Source organism: Callorhinchus milii, unplaced genomic scaffold, assembly GCF_018977255.1.
Source record: "Callorhinchus milii isolate IMCB2004 unplaced genomic scaffold, IMCB_Cmil_1.0 Scaffold3, whole genome shotgun sequence".
NCBI classification, from domain to species: Eukaryota; Metazoa; Chordata; class Chondrichthyes; order Chimaeriformes; family Callorhinchidae; genus Callorhinchus; species Callorhinchus milii.
In genome coordinates this window covers 17,033,776-17,055,808 of record NW_024704744.1, presented here as the reverse complement: position 1 = coordinate 17,055,808, position 22,033 = coordinate 17,033,776, and the positions used below count along the sequence as shown (strand labels likewise).

General features: G+C 39.1%; 1 protein-coding gene across 1 annotated transcript in view; it reads left to right on the top strand.

Annotated features, from left to right (window-relative positions):
* Positions 1-22,033, top strand: part of nbas (NBAS subunit of NRZ tethering complex) — a 122,699-nt gene that overhangs the window by 61,511 nt on the left and 39,155 nt on the right. Inside the window, exons 37-41 of the mRNA XM_042332778.1 lie at positions 8,556-8,679; positions 14,217-14,293; positions 17,738-17,875; positions 19,131-19,360; positions 20,844-20,954. Coding sequence (XP_042188712.1) covers positions 8,556-8,679; positions 14,217-14,293; positions 17,738-17,875; positions 19,131-19,360; positions 20,844-20,954 — 680 coding nt within the window. The remainder of the gene's footprint in view (positions 1-8,555; positions 8,680-14,216; positions 14,294-17,737; positions 17,876-19,130; positions 19,361-20,843; positions 20,955-22,033) is intronic.

The window sequence follows — 22,033 nt, the reverse complement described above, 5'->3', positions numbered from 1 at the left end:
TTATACTTCAAATTTGTATTAGAGGATATGTATGAACTTAAGATAAATAATTACTCTATTGGACACAATGCCTTCTGTGATGGCAGGAGCCATGGTGGGGACAATGTTGTCTTTGGAGAAAGAGTCTAGATTTGAATAGTGGGCACTTGGAGATGAACATTATTTCTGAAAGTTGACCAAGCGAGTCTGTTTTAATGTACTTTCACAAAATGTGAATTTAGTTTTGACTCTGTTGTACTGTGGATTGCACTATTCACCGAGCATGCATTGCAGCTGGCTCACGCACGTCGCACACGCTGGCCAGCTTACACACTGAAATGGCCAATATTTTAGCTTTTCAAGTTAAAAATGGTTAACGTCTCGGCCATCAGGTTGCTGCCAATGTCACTTCTTACTTTGCGCATGTGCAGAAAACAGAGAGTGAAGTGACTCAATGACCCAGAGGTTAACCTTTTGTTTTTTATTTTATTGCAAGAACCAGCTGTCACGCAGGGAACAAACCAGTAGGCTGTGCACATATGTAGTGAAACTAGTATTTGTACATCGGTGTAATATAGGATGGGATTTTTTTGACCACTGCTTAAAGCTGTGGATAAAGTTGTACCTTTGTCCCAGGTACTCACTGCTTCAAATCCAATGTGGCGTTTGCTGATCTCAGGTCGGTTGCATGGGAGCTAATTTGGCATGGTCCTTTTCAAAAAGATCAGTGAGGGGAGAACCAGCTAGGATTCCTGCTTCTAAACCCTCTGCAGGTATTACCCAGTAATACTTGGATATTCCAATACTGGATATTCCAGTAGGAATATCATACAATCGTAGAGTGTAGGAAGAGGACGTTTGGCCAATCAAGCCTGCACCAGCTATCAAAGTGTTTGATACACATTTCAGAAAACCGAGGAGGAATATCATTTTTATTTTTGCAGATGTAGATTTTAATCATTTATTTAACAGTTAAGCATTATAAGAGGCTTTGAAGTATTTTTTTCTCCCTAACAAAAATCTACAGTGAAATACCTCATGACTATCAATGAGTATAAAAAGCATAAAGTAGAATGAAATGTATTTCTGTAGAATCAGACACATACAGAAGAAGGAAGGCTATTGAAAACACAGAATAAAACAATGTTAGTCCAGTGCCTAAGGCAATAAATTAGATTGTTGACCAAGTAAGTGCTTTAGAAGTAGAGAAGCATTAAAAGTGCTACATAAAGCGTTCTCTATCTGTAGGATGCCCAATGTCACAATTCATTGAAATGTCATAAATCATCTTTTATAAGTGTGGAGACTTCTCCAATTGATACACAGTGAACTCTATTTAGAGTTGAAACATCAAATTCAGGCTTTTATTTAAAAAGTGACAAAGAGCAAAAGTTCCTGGTGATGTAAAGCTGCAGAATCTTGGACAAAGAAGAAATAACACATCATAGATGGTTGCAAAAAAAACAATGTATTAATGTTTTCTTTTACAAAAAACAGAACATAAGCACCTTTAAAAAGGTGCAAAAGTGCAGTTTCTGTACAGGAATGGTTTTGATTGAAATTTGTTTTGTCAAATTTTGCAGTAGGAGTATTTCTGAACAGCAGAAAATTGGGGTCAACACAGTTTCCAGTGAAACCAAAATATAGAAAATCAAATTTTCACAGAAACAAACAAAAAAAAGTCTCAGCCAAATGTTTAGTGCTTGTTATATTTTAACATGAATAGAATCTTCACACTGTCTTCTGTCAGGCTTTGTCTGTTGTCTTTCAAGAGGTCTGAATAAACAGAAAATGGCCTTTCTACAGTAGTGCTCACTGGTTGCCAAATGTAGTAATTTGCAATTGCAGTAATTTGTGGATCCTGATAAGCTTCCCACCATGTTGCAATGTTGTAATTAGCTGGGGTAGTTTCTGCAAATGCTTTGTAGGCATGCCATTTAAACTTTGAAACACTTAAAAAGCAGGAATCAGTCATGTCACTGTACAGGTCTTTATCGGCATCCAGTGCTGCTAACTGGTGAGGATCAAACATATGAGCTGCTTTGTAGGTATTAATTGATGAGTCATTTTGCAAAATCAACCCTAGCTTTTCACTACTCTCGTGTATGCTTTTCTGGAAGAGATTGACACGTGTCTCTCTCTCTCTCACTCTCAAAAGACTGTACTTCTATGCATAGATATGGCACACAAATCAAGAAACAAATGTAGGTTTTGCACTGCAAGTATAGATTATGGCCCTAAGGCACAGCTTTTGCCTGAAATTCTTCAATCAGGTTTACACACTCAGACAAGTGCTCTCTCACAAATGTTGCTTGGGCTAACAACTCTGCAGCTTTATTGTTCAAGAGATTTTAAATTTTTTTGACTGATAAAGCATCTGGTGCAGTTCAAACACCCCCCGCATGCGATTGCGTATCGAGAACCACTCCGCCACAGCAGGTACCAAAGCCCGGGCATCGAGCAAACCGCACACACTGTAGTAGCAATTGACTTTTACTCGTTTTCGCACCGGAAGGGGGTTGTTTTCGTGAATTCTGTGAAAAAATTGCAGGCGTGATTTTCTATTGGTCATTGCTATTTTATAACCGTTAACTAGGAGTTCTGTAGCTCAGTGGTTAGAGCACTCATCTCTCAAGCGAGAGACCTGGGTTCGATTCCTGGCAGAGCGAAACCTTGGGCAAGTTTCCTTACTCCACATGCCTGATAATCCTCAGGAAAAAAATAACGACTGTTTGTGGGACACTGCTGTGCGCAATTGGCTGCTGCGTTTCACCCACAAATATAGAATCAATTCACTTTACAGTCTATTCTGTGAAGTACTTTGAGAATTCTAGAAGACGTGAAAAAGTGCTATATCAAATGCAAGGATTATTATTAAGGATCAGCCTGGTGTATGAGAGCACAATTGCATGTTTGATACAAAACAGCCTGGAACTGTTGCAGGTTAATCGCTGTCGAATAGGTCTTATAATAAATTACACGTTACGGCAATTAAAGGCTTTTTGTAAGCTCCATAGATGCTTTATTGAAGAATGTGGGTTCAGTAACGTTTTCTCTCACATGGCATATCATAATGGATTCAAATCTAGCTGGAGGCCAATTTTGTGCAGCAGATAAGTGAGTTTTTGCGAGCAACAATCAATGTCAAATTTGATTATTAATAATACTTTCATATGATATAGCTCCTTATCATGTCATCGAAACATCTCAAAATGCTTTGCAGGATTTTACTGCAAATTGCAGTCACTGTTTTGAATGTGGCAACCACTTTGCACACTGCAGGGTCCCACAAACAACAATGAAGTGACAAATAACCAATTTAATGCAGTACAATACAAATTTACATTTGTATAATACCTTTCTTGTTAGGAGGATGTACCAAGGTGTTTAACAGTACTGGCTGATACCCGCGCTGGGGGTCGGAGCTGATGGGGGTGGGAGGGCTACGATGACCGGTCAAAGAGGTAGGTCTTGAGATGGAACTTGAACGAAGGGAGTGAGGATTATCTGGAAAATTATTAAAAAATAAATAATCCTTACATTTTATATAGTGCCTTTAACATTGGGAGGACATATCAAAGCAATTCGCAGGATTTACTATAAAGTGTAGTGACTGTATGTATTTTTTAGGCAAACCCAGCATCATTGTCCCACAAATAGCCATGTGACGAATTGTTGGCCAGGGCACCGGGGAAACTCCCTTCTCAGGTGACTGCACAATTTATACTGCCTTTAGTATTTTAAATCTATTTCCAGATTTATTTATTTTTTAATTCTAGTGAACATCCTGGAGAGCATGAATGCTACATTTTCAAAATGCATTTGGGAGTTGAGGAAATTTAGCGTTAACAAATGTTGCACAAACGTACTCAGTATCATGTGCTTAAAATAGGAGCAGTAGTTATTAATTGAAACTAGTGTTTGAGCCAACAAAGTAGAAAGGGAAATTGATCAGTCTGCGAAGCAAATTGGTTAGAAACTGATACAAGTCGATTCATACTGTAGGTTAGAGGCTAAGGTGAAACAGAAGGAAAAAGAAATTATTGGACAAGCTGGAAGTACTTTGCGAAAAGGATGGAAATAGAGAATCTGGCAGCTTGGCAGGAGAGAGATGTAATTATATAATGCGATAAGCACTTTTGCCTCCTACATTTTGCTGGTTTATTGAAGAGATGAGAGAACCTCAAATCACACCAGCTGTGGCATCACATGCCATTGTAAAAGGTGCAATAGAGCAAATTCCAATGGGACGCATGAAATGATAACTTACAAGATTGCATGAGTGGGCAGTTTGGAATTAAATCAGCAGTTAGATGAAAGACAAAATTGTGTTTTTATAGTGCCTATATGGTCGAAATATCTCACAGTAATTGCTTTCCTGTATAGTGATTTTTTGAAGGCAAATGTAGCCTTTTTGCGCACAGCAGTATCCCACAACAGTCTTGAGGTTAATGACCAATGTATCTGTGGAATATTTTGTGTGTTTAAATCTATTTTATAACCTTCATATCTAGTCTCATTTGGATCTTTCTGAGTTTTAGAATTTTTGAGCTTTGTACTTTCTGAGCTGTGTATCTCTGCCTGAGAATATTAATAGAGAACATAATCATAAGTAAAGACTGAGATGAACAATGATACTATCTATGCTGCTGGGGAACTGTTGCCTGTGGGTGAAGATTCCTGTGGCACTATTCAAAAAGGTGAGTTTCTCCCGTTGGCCTGGCCAGCAATTGCCCAGATAATATTGTTCACTTCATGGGTATTTGTCGGAAATAGGTTATAAAACAAACATGCTTTCCAAATTAGGATTTTCAGTTATAGATAAAACAGGAGGGCCAAGCCGGCTCTGGCATTCTCCATGTCCCCCGACTAACCCGCCCCACCATTGGTGGGAGAGCCTTCAGCCACTCTGGCCCCAACATCTGGAATTGCATCCCCAAGTCACTCCGCCTCGCCCCCTCCTTAGCCTCCTTCAATTCCCACCTCAAGACCCCCCCTCTTTGACCATGCCATCGGCCACCCCCCTTCCACTCCCCTCTCTTCTCCCCCGGACCCCAGCTCGGGTCTGAAATGCTGTACACTGTCCAGTGCCTTGGAACGTCTTCCCGACGTGAAAGGCGCTATACAAATGTGATCTTGTTGTTGTTGTTCTGAGGAATGTGCTAAAACCTTGGCTAGCTGGATCAACGAGGTGGTGGGGTGGAGGGGCATCTGGTCTGGCAAGCCAGAATCTCTTAATGCTGGCAATTACAGACTTTTTCGTTGCCTGCTTTTTTTGAGTGGCGCAAAATGCCGGTAAATGCTGGTTCTGGCATTGTAATTGTTTGAATCCTTCAAGCAGAAGTGAATAAGTTACTTCTGCTCACGAGATTCAAACTGAGTCATAGAATTATAGAATCATACAGCACAGAAAGAGGCCATTTGGCCCATCACGTCTGCGCCAGCTCCTAAAAGAGCTATCCAACTCAATCCCACTGGCCCGCTTTCTCTCCATAGCCCTGCAATCCTGTCCTCCCCAAATGCCCATCTACTTTTCTCTTAAAAGTTGCTATTGAATTGGCTTCCACTTCCCTTTCGGTAATGCATTCCAGATCCAAACAACTTGCTGGGTGAATTTTTTTTTCCTTATCTCCCCTGTTTCTGTCAAAGTATCCCTGGCTGCTGAAGGGCAGTTAGGACAGTGAGACAGGAGCATGCGCCAGCAGAGTGGGCCAGCTGGAGTCTAATGTGCCCGGGCTAGCGGAAATTGTTTTTATTTTTCCATTTCCGGCCTGGTTCAGCTGCATCCGAAGTCCGGATACTCGGAATCTGATAACCTGAGGGTTCTCTACACACAACTGGAAAGCAGTTATACTTACAGGCGACCTCAAACTAGCCTGCATCTTCTGGCACAGAACTTTCAGCACAAAATATCCAGCAGATTACTGGCTATATGGTTGTGTCAACAATAAGTTAAATTTAAACCAAATAACTTTATGGAATGTCAATGTACAACACAGATGCAACTTTCTTCTGCTACTGCACAGTTTCACTCTCCTGTATTCATTTGGTTTGCCATGCTGTGTGACATCCAGGTTACAAGTACTGAACAGAATTCATAAGTCCCCTTAAAGCCTCAAGGGTTTGTTGATAAAAATGTATGAAATCCACAAATATTTAACTTCAAAAGTGCAATGCATTACCCAGCTCCTATTTATGTTTAATACATTTTTATTTGGTAAAATTACAAAATGATTTAATTCCTTAGCACCCTGAAGACATCTTTTAAAAATCTTTAAAGCATAGCTTTTTTAAAACAAATTTTGAAGCAAAATCTTTTTATTGATTTGAAGAGTCAAAGTTGACTTTGAACTTATACAAAGTTGTCAGTTTTGGAGAAACGTGTTTTTTCGCGGGAGGGTTGGTAGGGGATTAGGAGGTCACAGAGATAGGGTGGGGCGAAGCCATGGAAGGCTTTGTATGTGAGGACCAGGATCTTGAACTGGATCCTCTGAAGGATAGGGAACCAGTGGAGTCGGGCGAGAGTGGGGGCGATGGGGTCACGGAGTTTGGTGCGGGAGAGGACATGGGCTGCAGAGTTCTGGATTATCTACAGCCTGTGGAGGGAGGAGTTGGGAAGGTCGACCAGCAGGGCATTTACATAGTCGAGCCTGGATATGATGAAGGCACGAACAAGAGTTTCAGCGGCCTGAGGGGTGAGGTAGTGGTGGAGTCGGGCGATGTTACGGAGGTTAACAAAGGAGGTCAAGGAGTGATTTGATTGAGGCATTTAAAATAATAAAAGTAAATGACAGATTTGTTTGTGGGTGACTCTTCCCTTGGTGGAGGGATCCATTACGAGTGGGTACAAGTGTTAAAATCTTAAGCAAGACAGTTAGAACTGTGGTCAGAAAGCATTTTGTCACACAGCGGGTTGTGAAGATGTGGTCTGCCCTGCCCAGAAAGCTATAGAGGTGGAATCAATAGGGATGTTTAAAAGAGTGGCGGATACTTGGGAAATAATTGAATACCACAGCAAATGGTTGGCAGGTTTACCCAAATACCTAGTCAGTAATCTAAACTAATAAGAAGCTCATTCCGTTCCTGCAGGCACTTGGCACCACTTCTGATACACTGTTGGAATTGCAATTGTACACAAGTATGTCATTTTAATAAGTTGTTTGTTTAGCTAAATGTATTTCATTTTTAAAGCTGCTCCAGAAACTTCTGGCGGTTGAATTTTTGCCAATGTAGAAATACCAGGTCATCCCATCTTTGCCAGGTTTTGGTGTATTTATATAAAAATATATAAAGAGCAGGTTGATTTTTTTTGGCAAGTGAACATATATGCATTTTGGCACGAAACAGGCATTTGCTCCTTTCCATTTTAGTGTTCAGGCTCTTAATTTCAAATTTGGCAGATGGAATATAATGTGGGGAAGTGTGAAGTTATTCACCTAGGTAGTAAAAACAGAAAAGCAGATTATTTACTGGAGGGGGAGAGACTAGATAGTGTTAGTGTTCAAAGGGATTTGGGTGTCCTTGTACACCAGTCACAAAAAGTTAGTATGCAGGTACAGCAAGTAACTAGGAAGGCTAATAGCATGTTGGCGTTTATCGCAAAAGGGTTAGAGTACAAGAGTAGGGAAGTCTTGTTGCAACTGTATAGGGCCTTGGTGAGACCGCACCTAGAATATTGTATGCAGTTTTGGTCTTCTTATTTAAGAAAGGACATACTCGCCTTAGAGGGCTGCAGCGTAGACTCACTAGGTTTATTCCTGGGATGAGGGGGTTGACCTATGAGGATAGGTTGAGTAAACTAGGCCTATATTCGCCAGAATATAGAAGAATTAGAGGTGTTCTTATAGAAACATATAAAAGTCTTATGGGGCTTGACAGAGTAGACAGTGTGAAACTGTTTCCCCTGGTAGGAGAATCTATAACTAGGGGTCACAGTTTTAAGATTAAGGGTCAGCCTTTTTGAACAGAGTTGAGGAAATACTTCTTCACTCAGAAGTTAATGAATTTATGGAATTCTCTATCCCAGAAAACTGTAGATGCTCAGTCCTTGAACATATTCAAGACTGAGATTAATAGATTTCTAAAGGATAGAGGGATTAAGGGATATTGGGGATAAGGTGGGCAGATGGAGTTAGGTTAGAAAGATCAACCATGATCTTATTGAATGGCAGGGCAGGCTCAAGAGGCTGAATGGCCTACACCTGCTCCTAATTCCTATGATTTGTGACCATAAATCTACAGGTTGATTTTTTTTAAAAAGAGATGGAGGTGGTCATAATAGTGCAGTAATAGTGCACCTTCCTATCCCTGCCCTCCACCTCTCCTGATCTCAACCCCCAGCTCAGGTGCACATCATTGGCTGTCCAGCGCTTTGGGACGTTTTCCCTATGTGAAAAGTGCTATACAAAATGTAATCTGCTGTTCCTGCAGATGATATTTTTTGCAAGGTAGTCATTGGGTTGTGACCCACAATAGCCTGGTCTTGCAGTTAGGTAAGGAAGCTTAGTTGTAAAGATGTGGACATTTAGATCAAATATGTACATTATTAATTTTTTTTCTTTCTCTGTGTCCAACAGAATGAAGTTAGTTACACTGATTACCAACACAGTGCTTTGGAGAACTTTGCAGAAGTCTTACTAAAAGCGGGTAAATTGGCTGAAACCAAAAGTGAAGGAGAAAGCCTTTTTCCTGCCACAGAAGGTAAATATTTATGTTATTATCAAATGCTCAGAAAGCATATCACCAGCTTTTACAACACATTCAGCTTTCAACCTTTTTTTAAGCTTGTATGTGGGATATCATCAATAAAAGTCTATTCACTAAAATATTGGAAAAATAATAAAAAGTATGTTGCATATTTCAATATAATTAAGCAGATACATCATATGATGAAATGCCACTGTGGTGCATGTTGACTTTTATTTGTCCTGATGGTACGATTCCAGGAGTGATGATGCATGAGTATTACTATGAGACCTAAGCAGTATGTACCAGAACTGAATATAGTTACTGAAAATCAAAACTGAGGGGTGCTGTCATGATTAAAGAAAATTAGTAGAGAATTATTCAGGCAATAAAAAGGGTTGATAATCGTAATGGATTTTTGCCAGAATTAAAGTGAAACAAATATGAAGGTTTTCTAGCAAGCGCTAGATGTTTCACTCTAGTTTAATTCAGCTAACAGAACATTATATCTTAATCCAGCAAGTTTAAAAGGGGAAATAGGGTATATACCAGAACTCCATATAGTTGAATCTTTAATCTGTATTGTCTAGAGCTGTCTATCTTGACAAACATGTTTTCCACAGGCGCTTTAGATACTATTTCTGATGCAATGAAAAAGATGAGTTCTGTTCCCTTGGGAAACATAACCTGCTATGCCCCCATCAATGAGCAATCTAGGCATCTGTTCTGAAAGGGAACATACAACCAGCGATGCCTCCAGCAATGGACAATCTTATGTGCAAATAATCCTCCTCCCTGAATTCCTGGGAGAAGGTGATAGTCTAACTTCATCACTTTCTTGATTTGTTATACTGGTAGTAGAAAAAGCTGATTTCTCCTGTGGAATAAATCAAACATTGTACCATTAAGAGCTTAGTGGCAGAACACATACTAACCACAAAAAGCTGGTTTATAATGATGTTGTACTTTATTAATTTAGTATTTCATAAATTTAGGGTTGTCCATTAGAATCTCTACCCGCCTTCCCCATCTGCATAATTACTCACCTTGGAGATTTCCGCTTTGACAGCATTAGCTTAAAAAAATTACCTGTGTGTTGTAAATTCTACAGATTTACCTGTATTGGCTCATCAAGTTTAAGGACAGAGTCGTTAAGAATTTCTACTGAAAATTGTGATAAATTCATTTTTTCCCAATAGTTGCCATTCTATCTCCTAGCTTACTTGGGTTAGAATGACAAAACTTGCACATTATTATTTGTCGATTAGTTGTTCATATTAATGAAAACGTGAATCACAAAACACTAATTTTGGTTGCAAAGGGCCTTGTTCTTGCTATGAGGACAAAATTAAGTCAAAACACACTTCTCTGTTTGTATGACACAATTAGGCTTATTTCTAACAAATAATCTATTGTTTGCAACACTATCACCAAAACCAACTGTAGGAAGATCAGATGTGGGTATGAGACAACTCTAATTTGAAAGTAACCAACTGTCTAGCTCTGATGTGCAGGTGGAGCTAGACAATTGGTTAATTCCAAATTAGGATTTGTCCCTATGTCCACTTTGTGCTGAGAAAGGGCTCATCTAACTACTCAAAAGACTTAGTGGATAAGGTTGCAGCACTGAGACATACAGTGGCTTGGTCTTATTATCCAAATTGTGGAGTCCTGTAGTTCAGTGGTTAGAGCACTCGCCTTGCAAGCGACAGACCTGAGTTCAATTCCAGGCAGGGCGAAACCTTGGGGAAGTTTCCTTAATAATAATCCCTCCAAAAAAAAAACAATAATAAATTGGTCATTTTCAATCTACGACTGTTTGTGGGACATTGCTGTGTGCAATTGGCTGCTGCGTTCGCCCACAAATATACAGTCAATTCACATTACAGTATATTCTGTGAAGCGCTTTGGGACATCTAGAAGACGTGAAAAGCGCTATATCAAATGCAAGGATTATTATTATTATAAATTTGAATGCAGCTTTCTGGGGCTTCCTGCTCTGTTGAGAAAGCACTTGGCATTAGCACCTCCTTAGCTAGGAAGGAGAAGGTAATAGTTGAGCTTCCTTCTTTCATTGCTATCCAGTAAGGGTGCCTGGAATGTGCGTATATGTGATAATCGGGAAAGAGTAGAATTGGGCTTGGGTGAGATGCAGTAGTCAAATGAGCGTGCGGACTTTGGCTGCCCCAGTTGAGATAAGCAGAGAGACCACAAGAGCAAGATGCCAGAGGAAAACCAATGCTTGTGGAACCTTCAGCGAGGGAGGGGGAAATAAAAAGAAAAGGACTTGTGGGATTTGTATGTTAGAAATTGTTTGGAAAATGTTTAATTCTTGCTATTTGCTTTTTGTTTGAATAGAGCTGATTAGATACGTTAATTTAAACTCTTGATCCCTTGGCATTATAGGATTTTCTTAAAATTAGAGCTATTCGGTATGACAATTCAAAATAATTTTGACAACAGCAGAATTTGATGCCGCGTCTAGGCATTGTTTATTCCATGTATTTATCCTGATTCTGTTGCTTATTCAATTGGTTTAATTGAAGAATATTTTTGTTTCTAAATGCAACACTGCAAAAGCAACTATTGTACTGAGACGCTATTAGAAGAGAAACTTCATTACTCAGAACTATTTATTTTAAATTATTCAGCTCATTAAAGCATATATTTATGTTTTGATTACAAACAAAATGCTGAAAAACATATTATCCATTCCTAATGTTGTTAATAAAATCTAGAAGGCATATTTTATTCTGCTTATAAGGATGGTGCATTCTTTTCCTGGAATATATAATCACTGCACTCCAAACATTTAATTATTCTTTAATTGGCAGCCGTTAAGATGACAATGGAGTGCCTGGAAATAAAGTGGCACTGCTGTCGTGTTCAGTCAATCATGCATCGATGGAGACCTACTTACATTTGGGAGTTGAACTCCTAAGTGCATTCACTAATAAGGTCACTTCCTAAGAACATTAATTGTTTATGACACTAGTACTAATTCATTCCTTCTGCAAAGCTTTCTGTTGCTCTAGGTTTCTGATGAAGCTTATCAGACATCAAGTCCTTTATGAGCCTCGACTCCCTTCAGCTGAATGTGAACACAAACAAAGCAAAGGCAGCTTGCTTGGCTTCACTCAGAGCTTTCTTGCCTTCGGCTCTAAACTCATCAACATACCCCCCCCCCCCCCCCAGCTGCTATTGACCTTCAGCTCTTCTGACAAGAGGGAAGTGTGCACTGGTGTCCCACAGGGGTCCTTATTGGGACTACTGCTGTTTTTGATCTATATAAATGACCTGGACTTGGGTATAGGGAGTACAATTTCCAAGTTTGCAGATTATACTAAGCGAGGAAAAGTAGCAAACAGTGAGGAGGATAGTAGCACTGCAAGAGGACATAGAAAGACTGTTAAAATGGGCCGACACGTGGCAGATGAAGTTTAATGTGGAGAAATGCAAAGTGATGCATTTTGGGAGGAAGAATGAGGAGAGACAATATAAGCTGATGGTACAATCTTAAAAGGGTGAAGGGACAGAGAGACCTGGGGTTCATATAAGTAAATCTTTGAAGGTGGCAGGACAAGTAGATAAAACTGTTTAAAAAAAGTATATAAGATACTAGGCTTTATAAATAGGGACATAGAATACAAAAGTCAGGAAGTTATGATGAACCTTTATAAAACACTGTTTAGGCCTCAGCTAGAGTAATAATAATAATAATCCTTGCATTTGATATAGCGTTTTTCACGTCTTCTAGATGTCCCAAAGCGCTTCACAGAATATACTGTAAAGTGAATTGACTGTATATTTGTGGGCGAACACGGCAGCCAATTGCACACAGCAATGTCCCACAAACAGTCATGGATTGAAAATGACCAATTTATTATTGTTTTGTTTTTTTGGAGGGATTATTATTAGGCGTGTGGAGTAAGGAAACTTGCCCAAGGTTTCGCCCTGCCTGGAATTGAACTCAGTTTCTCTCACTTGCAAAGTGAGTGCTCTAACCACTGAGCTACAGGACTATTGTGTTCAGCTCTGGGCACCACATTTTAGGAAATATGTCAAGGCATTGGAGAGGGTGGAAAGGAGATTTACCAGGATGGTACCAAAAATGAGGTTCTTCAGTTATCAGGAGAGCCTAGAGAAGTTAGGATTATTTTCCTTGGAGCAGAGAAGGTTTAAGAGGAGGCTTAATAGATGTTTTCAAAACTATGAGGGGTTTCGATAGGGTGGAAAAGGAGAAACTATTTCCACTGGCGGGTGGGTCGGTAACCCGAGGACATCGATTTAAAATAGTTGTTAAAAGAAACAGAGGGGAGGTGAGGAGAATTTTTTTCACATAGCATGTGTGAAATTACACAATTATGTGTAAATTACACAATAATTACACAATTATGTTTATCCGAGTTGTTCGGATCAGGAATGCATTGCCTGAATGTGTGGTAGAAGCCGATTCAATAACGACTTTTAAGAGAGAAGTAGATAATTATTTGGGGAGGACAAGTTTGCAGGGCTATGGGCAGAGAGCAGGGGAGCGGGATTGATTTGGATAGTTCTTTTCAAAGACCTGACAAAGACACGATGGGCATTCTTTCTGTGCTGTATAATTCCATGATTCTTTTTAAAATCTGACTAGAACAGCCTATCTCTACTTTCATCTACATTGCCTACTCCCCCTTTTCCTCACATTCCCAGATAATACTCTTATTTACACCTTCATCTCCTCTAGACTTAATTTCCCTAATGCTTTCCATGCTATTTCTACTCTTCTGAAGCTTCATCTAATATAGAACTTCATAGTCCATGTCATCTCTTGCATTCCTCATCCTCGTCTATCACTTAATCCTCACCAGACTCCCTGTCACAGCAGATTGACATCAAGATTCTTATACTGGCCATTAAATCCCCTCACGCTGTCCCTCCACCCTAGCTATACAATCTCCTCCAGTTCCAATCTCCCACTAACTGCATTCACTGCAAATTCAGACTTGCTGGAATTATCGAAGTTTTAAATAACTTTACTGATTTCTTACAATATCATAATCTTCCTTTAAAGGGTATCGGAAGCAACTTTAACAGACTAACAACCTAACAACCAACAACCGTAAATAATAATACTAATAATTCTTGCATTTGATACAGCACCTTATGTTGCTAAGGTGTTTCAAAGCGCTTCACAGAATATACTGTAGAGACTGTATATTTTGTGGGTGAAACGCAGCAGCCAATTGCGCACAGCAGTGTCCCTCAAAAAGTCAAAAGAATGCAGTCATCAAATTGGATATTTTCTATTGTTGAAGTAAAATTAATTTTGTACTACTAGATTAAGTACTTTTAATTCAAAATATAAGATTAATACTGAGTTCCACAGTAAGAGGCTAATAATTTTAATAGAATTCTTGTTGTGTTCAGTTACAATGATAGTCAGCATCTGTGACATGATATTTGTAACGGATTTACAATAAGCTTTTACTGGATTGTTATTGTACTGTAGCCTATTTGAGAATTTCTGATCTTGTATTTTTTTCTTTTGTTTACTTTTGTTTTGGCAGTTCTTTTACAACTAGCCAGTGATGCTTTACCAAAGGATATGACTCTGGCTCTCGGCTATCTTCTGGCCTTACCACAGGTATGATACTCTAGGTCATATTACGAAGATCTAACCAGGAAGAAATGTTATAAAACCTTTTCTTGTGTATTTTGTAAATTCCTTCTGCTATTTATTTGAAAAAATACAAGTTAAAGAGTTGTATTTTGAACACAAATTCTGTACAATGATACACATCCTGATCCTACTTCATCTTGGTATTACCGAGGCCAGGAGAGATGTAGAATGCGCTTGTTAGCTGAATGAAGTGGGCATATCGTAGTTGCACACATGTTTGGTGAGTTTGAGAATTACGCCCAAGAGGTTGAGGAGGTTGGAGTCAGAGGTGAGGTGATATTGGCAGGAACTGAGGAAAATAGCTTCTGTCTAGTTCATGTTAAGCTGCAGACGATTGGGACCTGGGATTGCAAACAGAAGTGGAAAGATAATTTGTGGTGGAAAAGAGGATCTTGGGGTTCTCAATGACAGATACACTCTGAAGACTTTTGTAATTTACAGCACCCAAGGGCTTATTTGACTGATCTCACTGTTAAGAACAGCCAACATGGTAAAAGCTTGGGAAACTGCTTTAGCTGCCTAGTTTATGGAAGGATTCTTGCAGAAACTTCAAAAGGAACTTGCATGTTGCCACAATACTTGCACTGCATATAGTACGCAGCCTCTACATTTCCCCATCACCATGTCAAGGGAGTTATTATAATATAGATAAGGTCTTCTTAAGCTGTTTTAAAGCCAATTTTGTTTCCAAAAGTAAGTAAAAACAAAGTTTGGGCAAACCTTAATTCTAGCTATAGTGAATTCTAAAGGTCTGTGCGTTATCAATATTGTGCTACTTTGAGTAATGAAACGGATGAGATGTCACTTAACAAGTCAGCACTATATCTCTGGACAATTGAGATTCAAATGCAGTTCTCAGCAAAACTAACAAAGTGAGGTCGAAGACTGACCCTCTCAAAGGTTGCATCTCACTTAATCCCTTATGGCACAATATATTTAAAAAAGTAGCAAATTAATCATTTTAAGTATAAAATGAAACAAGCAGCAGTTCAAAAGCTGTGACAAAGGCCTCCTCAGAACAAGATCTGAATCCCAGGTGGTGGTTCCTGAGCCAGCCGGGTCCGCAGTACTCCAGGGCACTGCTAATGACAGTACAGCCAGCCTGGCTCATTGGTAGCACTTGGAAAGGCCGACCAGTGACTGGGGCAGAGAATCCTCTCACTCAACTCTTGCCAGCCCCGCAAGCCAAAGCCCAGCTGGATAAGCAGTGGGAAATCTTGGGCGATCAATGATGCGATCAAGCTATGCAGTATTAGCTTTTTAGACTACAGCAGTACCCCAATGCATACTCTGGGGTCTCCAAGCCTTGGCTCTTGCCAGCCTGCGCCTAATACTTTCCGGAATTAGGTAAGCAGATGCGTCCCTCCAGGGAGAGAGTGTAAATCCCATTCCAACAATCTATCTCTGCGATTTCCATTTGTAGGTGGAATACATGGAATTCTCGGTTTGGTTTGGATACTTTTAAGCATGGTGATTGGTTTGCACTTGTGTCAGATGCTTGGCTGACCAAAAAATGATTACCTCTTTAATGAAAGTGATAAATTTCCAGGGGTCTTTCATAAACTATGTACACCCTAGCTGCCATTCCTCTCCACGCCAAATGATGAGGAATATCAACAATATGAATATCAATGAGTTGTAAGAGAAGACCTTGTCTGACAGCAAATGTAAATCAGACCAAATTGTTCAGATAGTGGGGGCCAATCAGTTGTAAATATGGATAGATTCATTATGAGCTTTCAGAGCTGAAGCTTTCTTGGATGCAAGGAACATTTTCACTATAGTTTGCTGGAAGTACTGCTTAACTAGTGTTGTTCTGTCAAGATATGTATCATCAACTGTGGTCACTGCCATCAGTGCATTTTGAATCTATAAATTTGGATCCTGAAGGTAAATCAATGCTGATAAATAAATAGGAAGTCTGAGAACAAATACTTACTGCCAACAAAATGAATGTTGTTTTCTCCATGCAGATCTTGTGAATGTTTTCCATAGTTCTTAAAATAAACCAAATTCAAATTCTGAAGATATTTAGAATTTTCCTGAATTCTGCATGATCCTAAAGTTCTAATAGGCTTCACGTGGAATTTCTGGGCCCTAGAATTTGAACCAAGCAACTTGGAAGAACAGAAACACTTTCCAAGTTGAATTGGACATTATTTATAGGGAGAGTCACCTGATGGTGAGATGGTTGCACCAAACCCAAGATTCTGTATTGATCTAGAGCAGGCTTCACGTTTTTCAAAGACAACATCAAAAGACTGCTTTGAGAATACCGTGTAAATCAATATTGGGGCAGTATGGTATGGGTACACTAATAATAACTTTGCATTTGACATTGTGCCTTTCACATCATGAGGGAAGTCTTAAAAAGTGCTTCACAGTGTATATTGTAAAGTGGAGTGACTGTATTTGTACATACATGCAGCAGCAGTGCACATCATTGTTCCACAAATAACCATGAAGTGAATGACCAATTTTATTTGGGAGATTGTTTCCTTACTTCACGTGCTTCTGTTTAGCTAGTAGTAAGTAGGAACTCGATTGTTGAATCGCTTTTCTGTGGCAATAATCCGTTTTATATAAAAAAAAATTTGGTCACTCAATCCATGACTGTTTGTGGGACACCACTGTGTGCAATTGGCTGCCGTGTTTTGCCCACAAAGTATATAGTGAATTCTCTTTATAAATATATATTCTGTGAAGCCCTTTGAGATGTCTCAACAAAGTGATAAGGCGTTGTATCAAATTCAAGGATTATTATTATTTTCAGCAGCCCCTTATGTCACAGTGACCAGAACTACACTTAATTCGCCACATGTGACATAATCGAAGCACTGTGCAGATTGAGATTGATGAGTGGGATCTGAACTTAACTGATTTGGCAATATAGCCCAGTATCCTGGTTGCCATAGTTATTGTTCCTCACACTGTTTAGATATGGTGAGTTATGAGTCACTTTCAGCTTTTCTCTTGGCAAGTTCTGTCCCTCCTGCACCTCTTTTGTTTGCGTCTTTTATGCAGTGCCTTGCATTTCTCAAATGACAATAACTAAAGATGTTTGACCACTTCTTCAGTCTTCTATTCCCATGGGTACCAAGCCAGAAGTGTCAAGAGCCTTGGGAAGCCCTCCCCATGTGAATGGTGTTATATAAATGTAAATTTGTATTGTATTTTTGAATTGTAATTCACCGCTTAACTTTGTTTGCCTGCCTCATAAATGGATTATAATATCACTTATATAAGATATGGTTTAAAACAGACTTCAACGAAAATATTTGTAATGAGAATGTCAGTTTTCTGTTATTCACTCAATATTGAAGTTGTACATTATTGTACTGTTAATATTTGTGCGATATTACACAAACTCTTAATGACATTCTGTTTTCTCTTTAATTTTTCCAACAGGTTGCAGATGCCAATAAGTGTTTTGAGAAGCAACCTCATTCAGCTTTGTCTCTCCAGTTGGCTGGATACTACTATGCTCTGCAGATCTATGTCCATTTAAGTCCATGTTTCAAGGACAAATGTCATCCACTCTACAGGGTTAGTGTTCTTGCCCCTCTCTCAGAAATTAAAGCAGCTGTAGTAGAAGTATTGCTTTCTAATTGAAATATCGTTTGTCGCAGGTAGTGCTGAGATTGCATTGCATCTTATCGCTGAGGGCTGTGTTTCTCTCCCTCAAGTAATTACCTGTAAATCAATAAGAGAGAAAGAAAGGAATATATAACCACATCAGAAACACATATTTATGCCTAGAATTTATTCAATTCTATGTTTATTGCTTTGCACTAAAATACTCCAATCTTATCTGTTTTAAATATCGACAGGGTGATAGTTGATGCTAAAATAAAATTATCTTGAATGATATATGTCAGATTGACTTACTACTTCAGCATTTTAACAAATCAATAACTACCTTTGCTAATTAATGACTTGTAAACTGAGTTGACTAATGAAACCTTTTTAAGCAAATCCAAAGTCTGCTTATGTAAACCTTGACAGTACAATAAATCACGAAAATACTGTACAAAGAATATTTTACATATCCCGATGTTGCCACTACTTACATTTTAGAATAGATTTGGTTCATTTATCCCATTTCAGTAATGCTTTCAGATGGATTTTATTTAATCTAACCTTAACTGAGTCCTGAACACTGGATTCAAGCTCTGATCCCAGCCGTATCCTGCTCCACATTCAATATTACACCAAGCAACACTCCCACCTCAATCCCATTCAGATTTCAGAACCTCACCCAAATCCGCTCCTTACCAAGCTGTGCTCTAAACCGTAAACTCGCTCAGTATTCTACTTGTGCCTGGTGAGGGTGAGTGTGATGGATATGTGGATCCTGGTGCAGGAGAGAATACATGCTGCAGGGTTCTTGAATGTGTTGGAGATTGTACAAAGAAATTGGATTAGGACTTTAAAACACTCAGTTTTCAGTCCAATATCAACATCTTCATCTAGTTTTATAGGTTGGACAAAAAGGCATGCCATTCTTTGGACTGAATTTGGTAATTTATTTATCGTGTCCAAGAGCTGGGCTTACATGAAGTGTTGTAGTATCTTTCGGTCCACTGCCTTTTTAATCACTAAATGGAATTAATCACTGTGAGTGTAATTAACAGGTAATTATAGTGAAACTCTGATAACTCATTCACCTCCAAGAGAAATAACTCACATGACTATATTTTCAAGTATCTCAGCAGATATCTGGTGAGTTCGAGTTTGAACAAATTATTTTATCTCTACAAAACTGTGTTAAACTCTCATCAGTGTTTCTGACATTTTCCAGGCTGATCCAAAAGAGGTAATTAAAATGGTCACAAAATATGTGACTGAAAATGCAGATACAAATTGGTCAGAAGAACTTCAGGTACTGATTTATCACCTTAACTGCTATAATGAGCGACTGACAGACTTCACACAAGCTCAGACACTTCAAGGTCTTGGGAAAGGAGTGGATGTACAACGATTTTCAGCAGATGGCCAATATAAAAGGGAAACCATTCTAGGCTTAGCAGAGTAAGTATAAAATTAGTTGTGCTAAATGATTCAGAAGCATTTTACTGTAATTTCAGCACAAAAAATATCAGTCTGTTTTTCTTCTTTAAATATGATCCTGATATTTGGCTCTTCAATAAAGAAATACTAGCTGGAATAGCTGCAAAGTGTTAAGGTACAAATTTCTGGCACAATTCCTCAAATGTCAGATCCTAATTGCTGTAAGTATAGTAGCATAGTACAGTGGTAGCAGAGTGGTGTTTCTCCATTGGGAATGAGAATCCAAGGTGAAGTCAACCCAGGAAACTCCTGCATGACCTAATCCTTGCATTTGATATAGCGCGTTTCACGTCGGGAGGACGTCCCAAAGCGCTTCACAGAACACACTGTAAAGTGAATTGACTGTATATTTGTGAGCGAACGCGGCAGCCAATTGCGCACAGCAATGTCCCACAAACAGTCGTAGATTGAAAATGACCAATTTATTATTGTTTTGTTTTTTTGGAGGGATTATTATTAGGCTCTGTGTGGAGTAAGGAAACTTGCCCAAGGTTTCGCCCTAATAGAGAAATGGTATTTCTATCTCAGTTAGTAACTCCTGCAGGTAAATTAAATAGATGTGTGTCAGACCGACCCATAGGAACCCTGTTCCGACACATCCCTAGAAGTAGGATAGGTGATGCACATTCAGTTATCGCTATTTCTGGCTCCTTCTTGAGATACCACATTTGCACCCCAATGATAAACTTCATGTCATTTTATTATTTTTATATTTTTACCAAAAAATGTCTTCAGCTCTATACATGATTAATTGAAAGGACGTTCCTGGAATTTTAATCACATAGACTGCTGAATTAGTTATCTGGGGAAATGAAAAATCAATTTAAGAGACTTCCGTGAGTGTTCCTTTCTGTTAAGTGAACTAGAACAGAGCTGATCTCTCTTGTAACTTTGATCTTACCTTCATCTAATCTGCACTTGAAAAACACAGACATGAAAAGGCAACATATTCCTATCTTCTGTATTATACAGTAATAATCCTTGCATTTGATATAGTGCCTTATCACATCTTTTCAAAGCACTTCACAGAATATACTGTAAAGTGAATTGACTGGATATTTTGTGGGTGAAATGCGGCAGCCAATTGCACACAACAGTGTTCCACAAACAGTCGGGGATTGAAGTGACCAATTTTTTTTTGAACAAATTATAACCCCTGGAAAATTGATCATGGGATGCTTAACAACCGGGTTCCTACTTACTGCTAGGTAAACAGAGGCGTGTGAAGTAAGGAAACTTGCCCAACATTTTGTCCTACCAGGAAATCAACCAAGGTTTCTCGCTTGCTCTATACCAAATTAAGGAGACTGGTTCACATTATACATAATGTGAAATGGATCAATGGGTAGTGTTATTTTTCTTCTCCACCAAGGATGGCTTGTATGAATTTGCTGAGTAAATATCTTTATGCTTTAACCTTTTCGGATTGAATTGTTTTTGATAGAACTCTGGAGGAAAATGTGTACAAGATCTCTCTGTCTCTGGCTCAGCGTTACAGCATCCCACTCTGGGAGCTTTACATGACGCATTTGGAGTTCCTTTTCACAGACAGTGGGTAAGCAGCTAAATAGTAGCTTCATTAGCAATTGTGTCTCTCCGCTGTGTTTTGGTAATTGTTTTCACTTTTATTTTGTATACATTTGACATGCTGACTTTGCACTCTTAATCCAGTGTGATTTATACGATAGGCAGTTCAACAGAATCAATTTATGCTAAGGTAATTGGACTTTGATGACTGCACAGTCGTCGTCGCTCTATAACCTTACATTTGGGAGTCATTCAACAGCATGATAATGGGGAAGGGCACTTTAATGTTCATTATTCACAAGGGAGTCCTAAAAATGTGGGATTCTTAAGGACATGATGCATCAGAAAATTTTAGTGATGGATTTCTACTTTTTTTTAATTCAGCTAAAACTAGTGGCTCAATTGGTAAATGACACTGTTTGAAACTAAACCGTACAGATACATGTAGTCCCAAATGTCATGTGATCTGTTCTGAGTTTAAAACATAAATCTCAGAGGGGGTATTGCAATCAAGCTTAGTAATAATAACAATCCTTGCATTTGATATACCACCATATCATGTCATTAAATGTCTCTTAAGTGCTTCACAGGATTTATTGTAGTGTCGTGACTATTTTGTAGTTTAAAAATTGTAAGCAGCCATTTTTTCACAGGCATGTCTCACAACTATCCATGAAGTACATGATCAATAATATCTGGGGACTTTTGGTCAGGAGACTGGGAAAACTCCCTTCTCTTTTTGAATAATGCCATGGTATCCTTAGGGTCCACCTGAATAGGCAGATGGGACCTTGGTTTAACGTCGATCTGAAGGACGGCACTTCCAAAAATGGAGGGTAGACATGACTCTGGGATTGAGTTAGCTACAAGGTGACATGCCTTCAAATGAAAGTTTGGTTCTTGAGCTAGGAAAGTACTCAGCAGTCCAAGGCAGGGGTTTCTGAACTGGCTTGGCTTGGAACACCCAGGACATTATGTATTCTGAATATGGATGCCCCCCCCCCTCCACTCAGGCTAAATGAGCTTCCTGCAGCAAGATCTCCCTCACAGCCTCCACAAAAGGCTGTCCTGAAATACCTTACACTTGAACTGTGGGAATGCAACTTT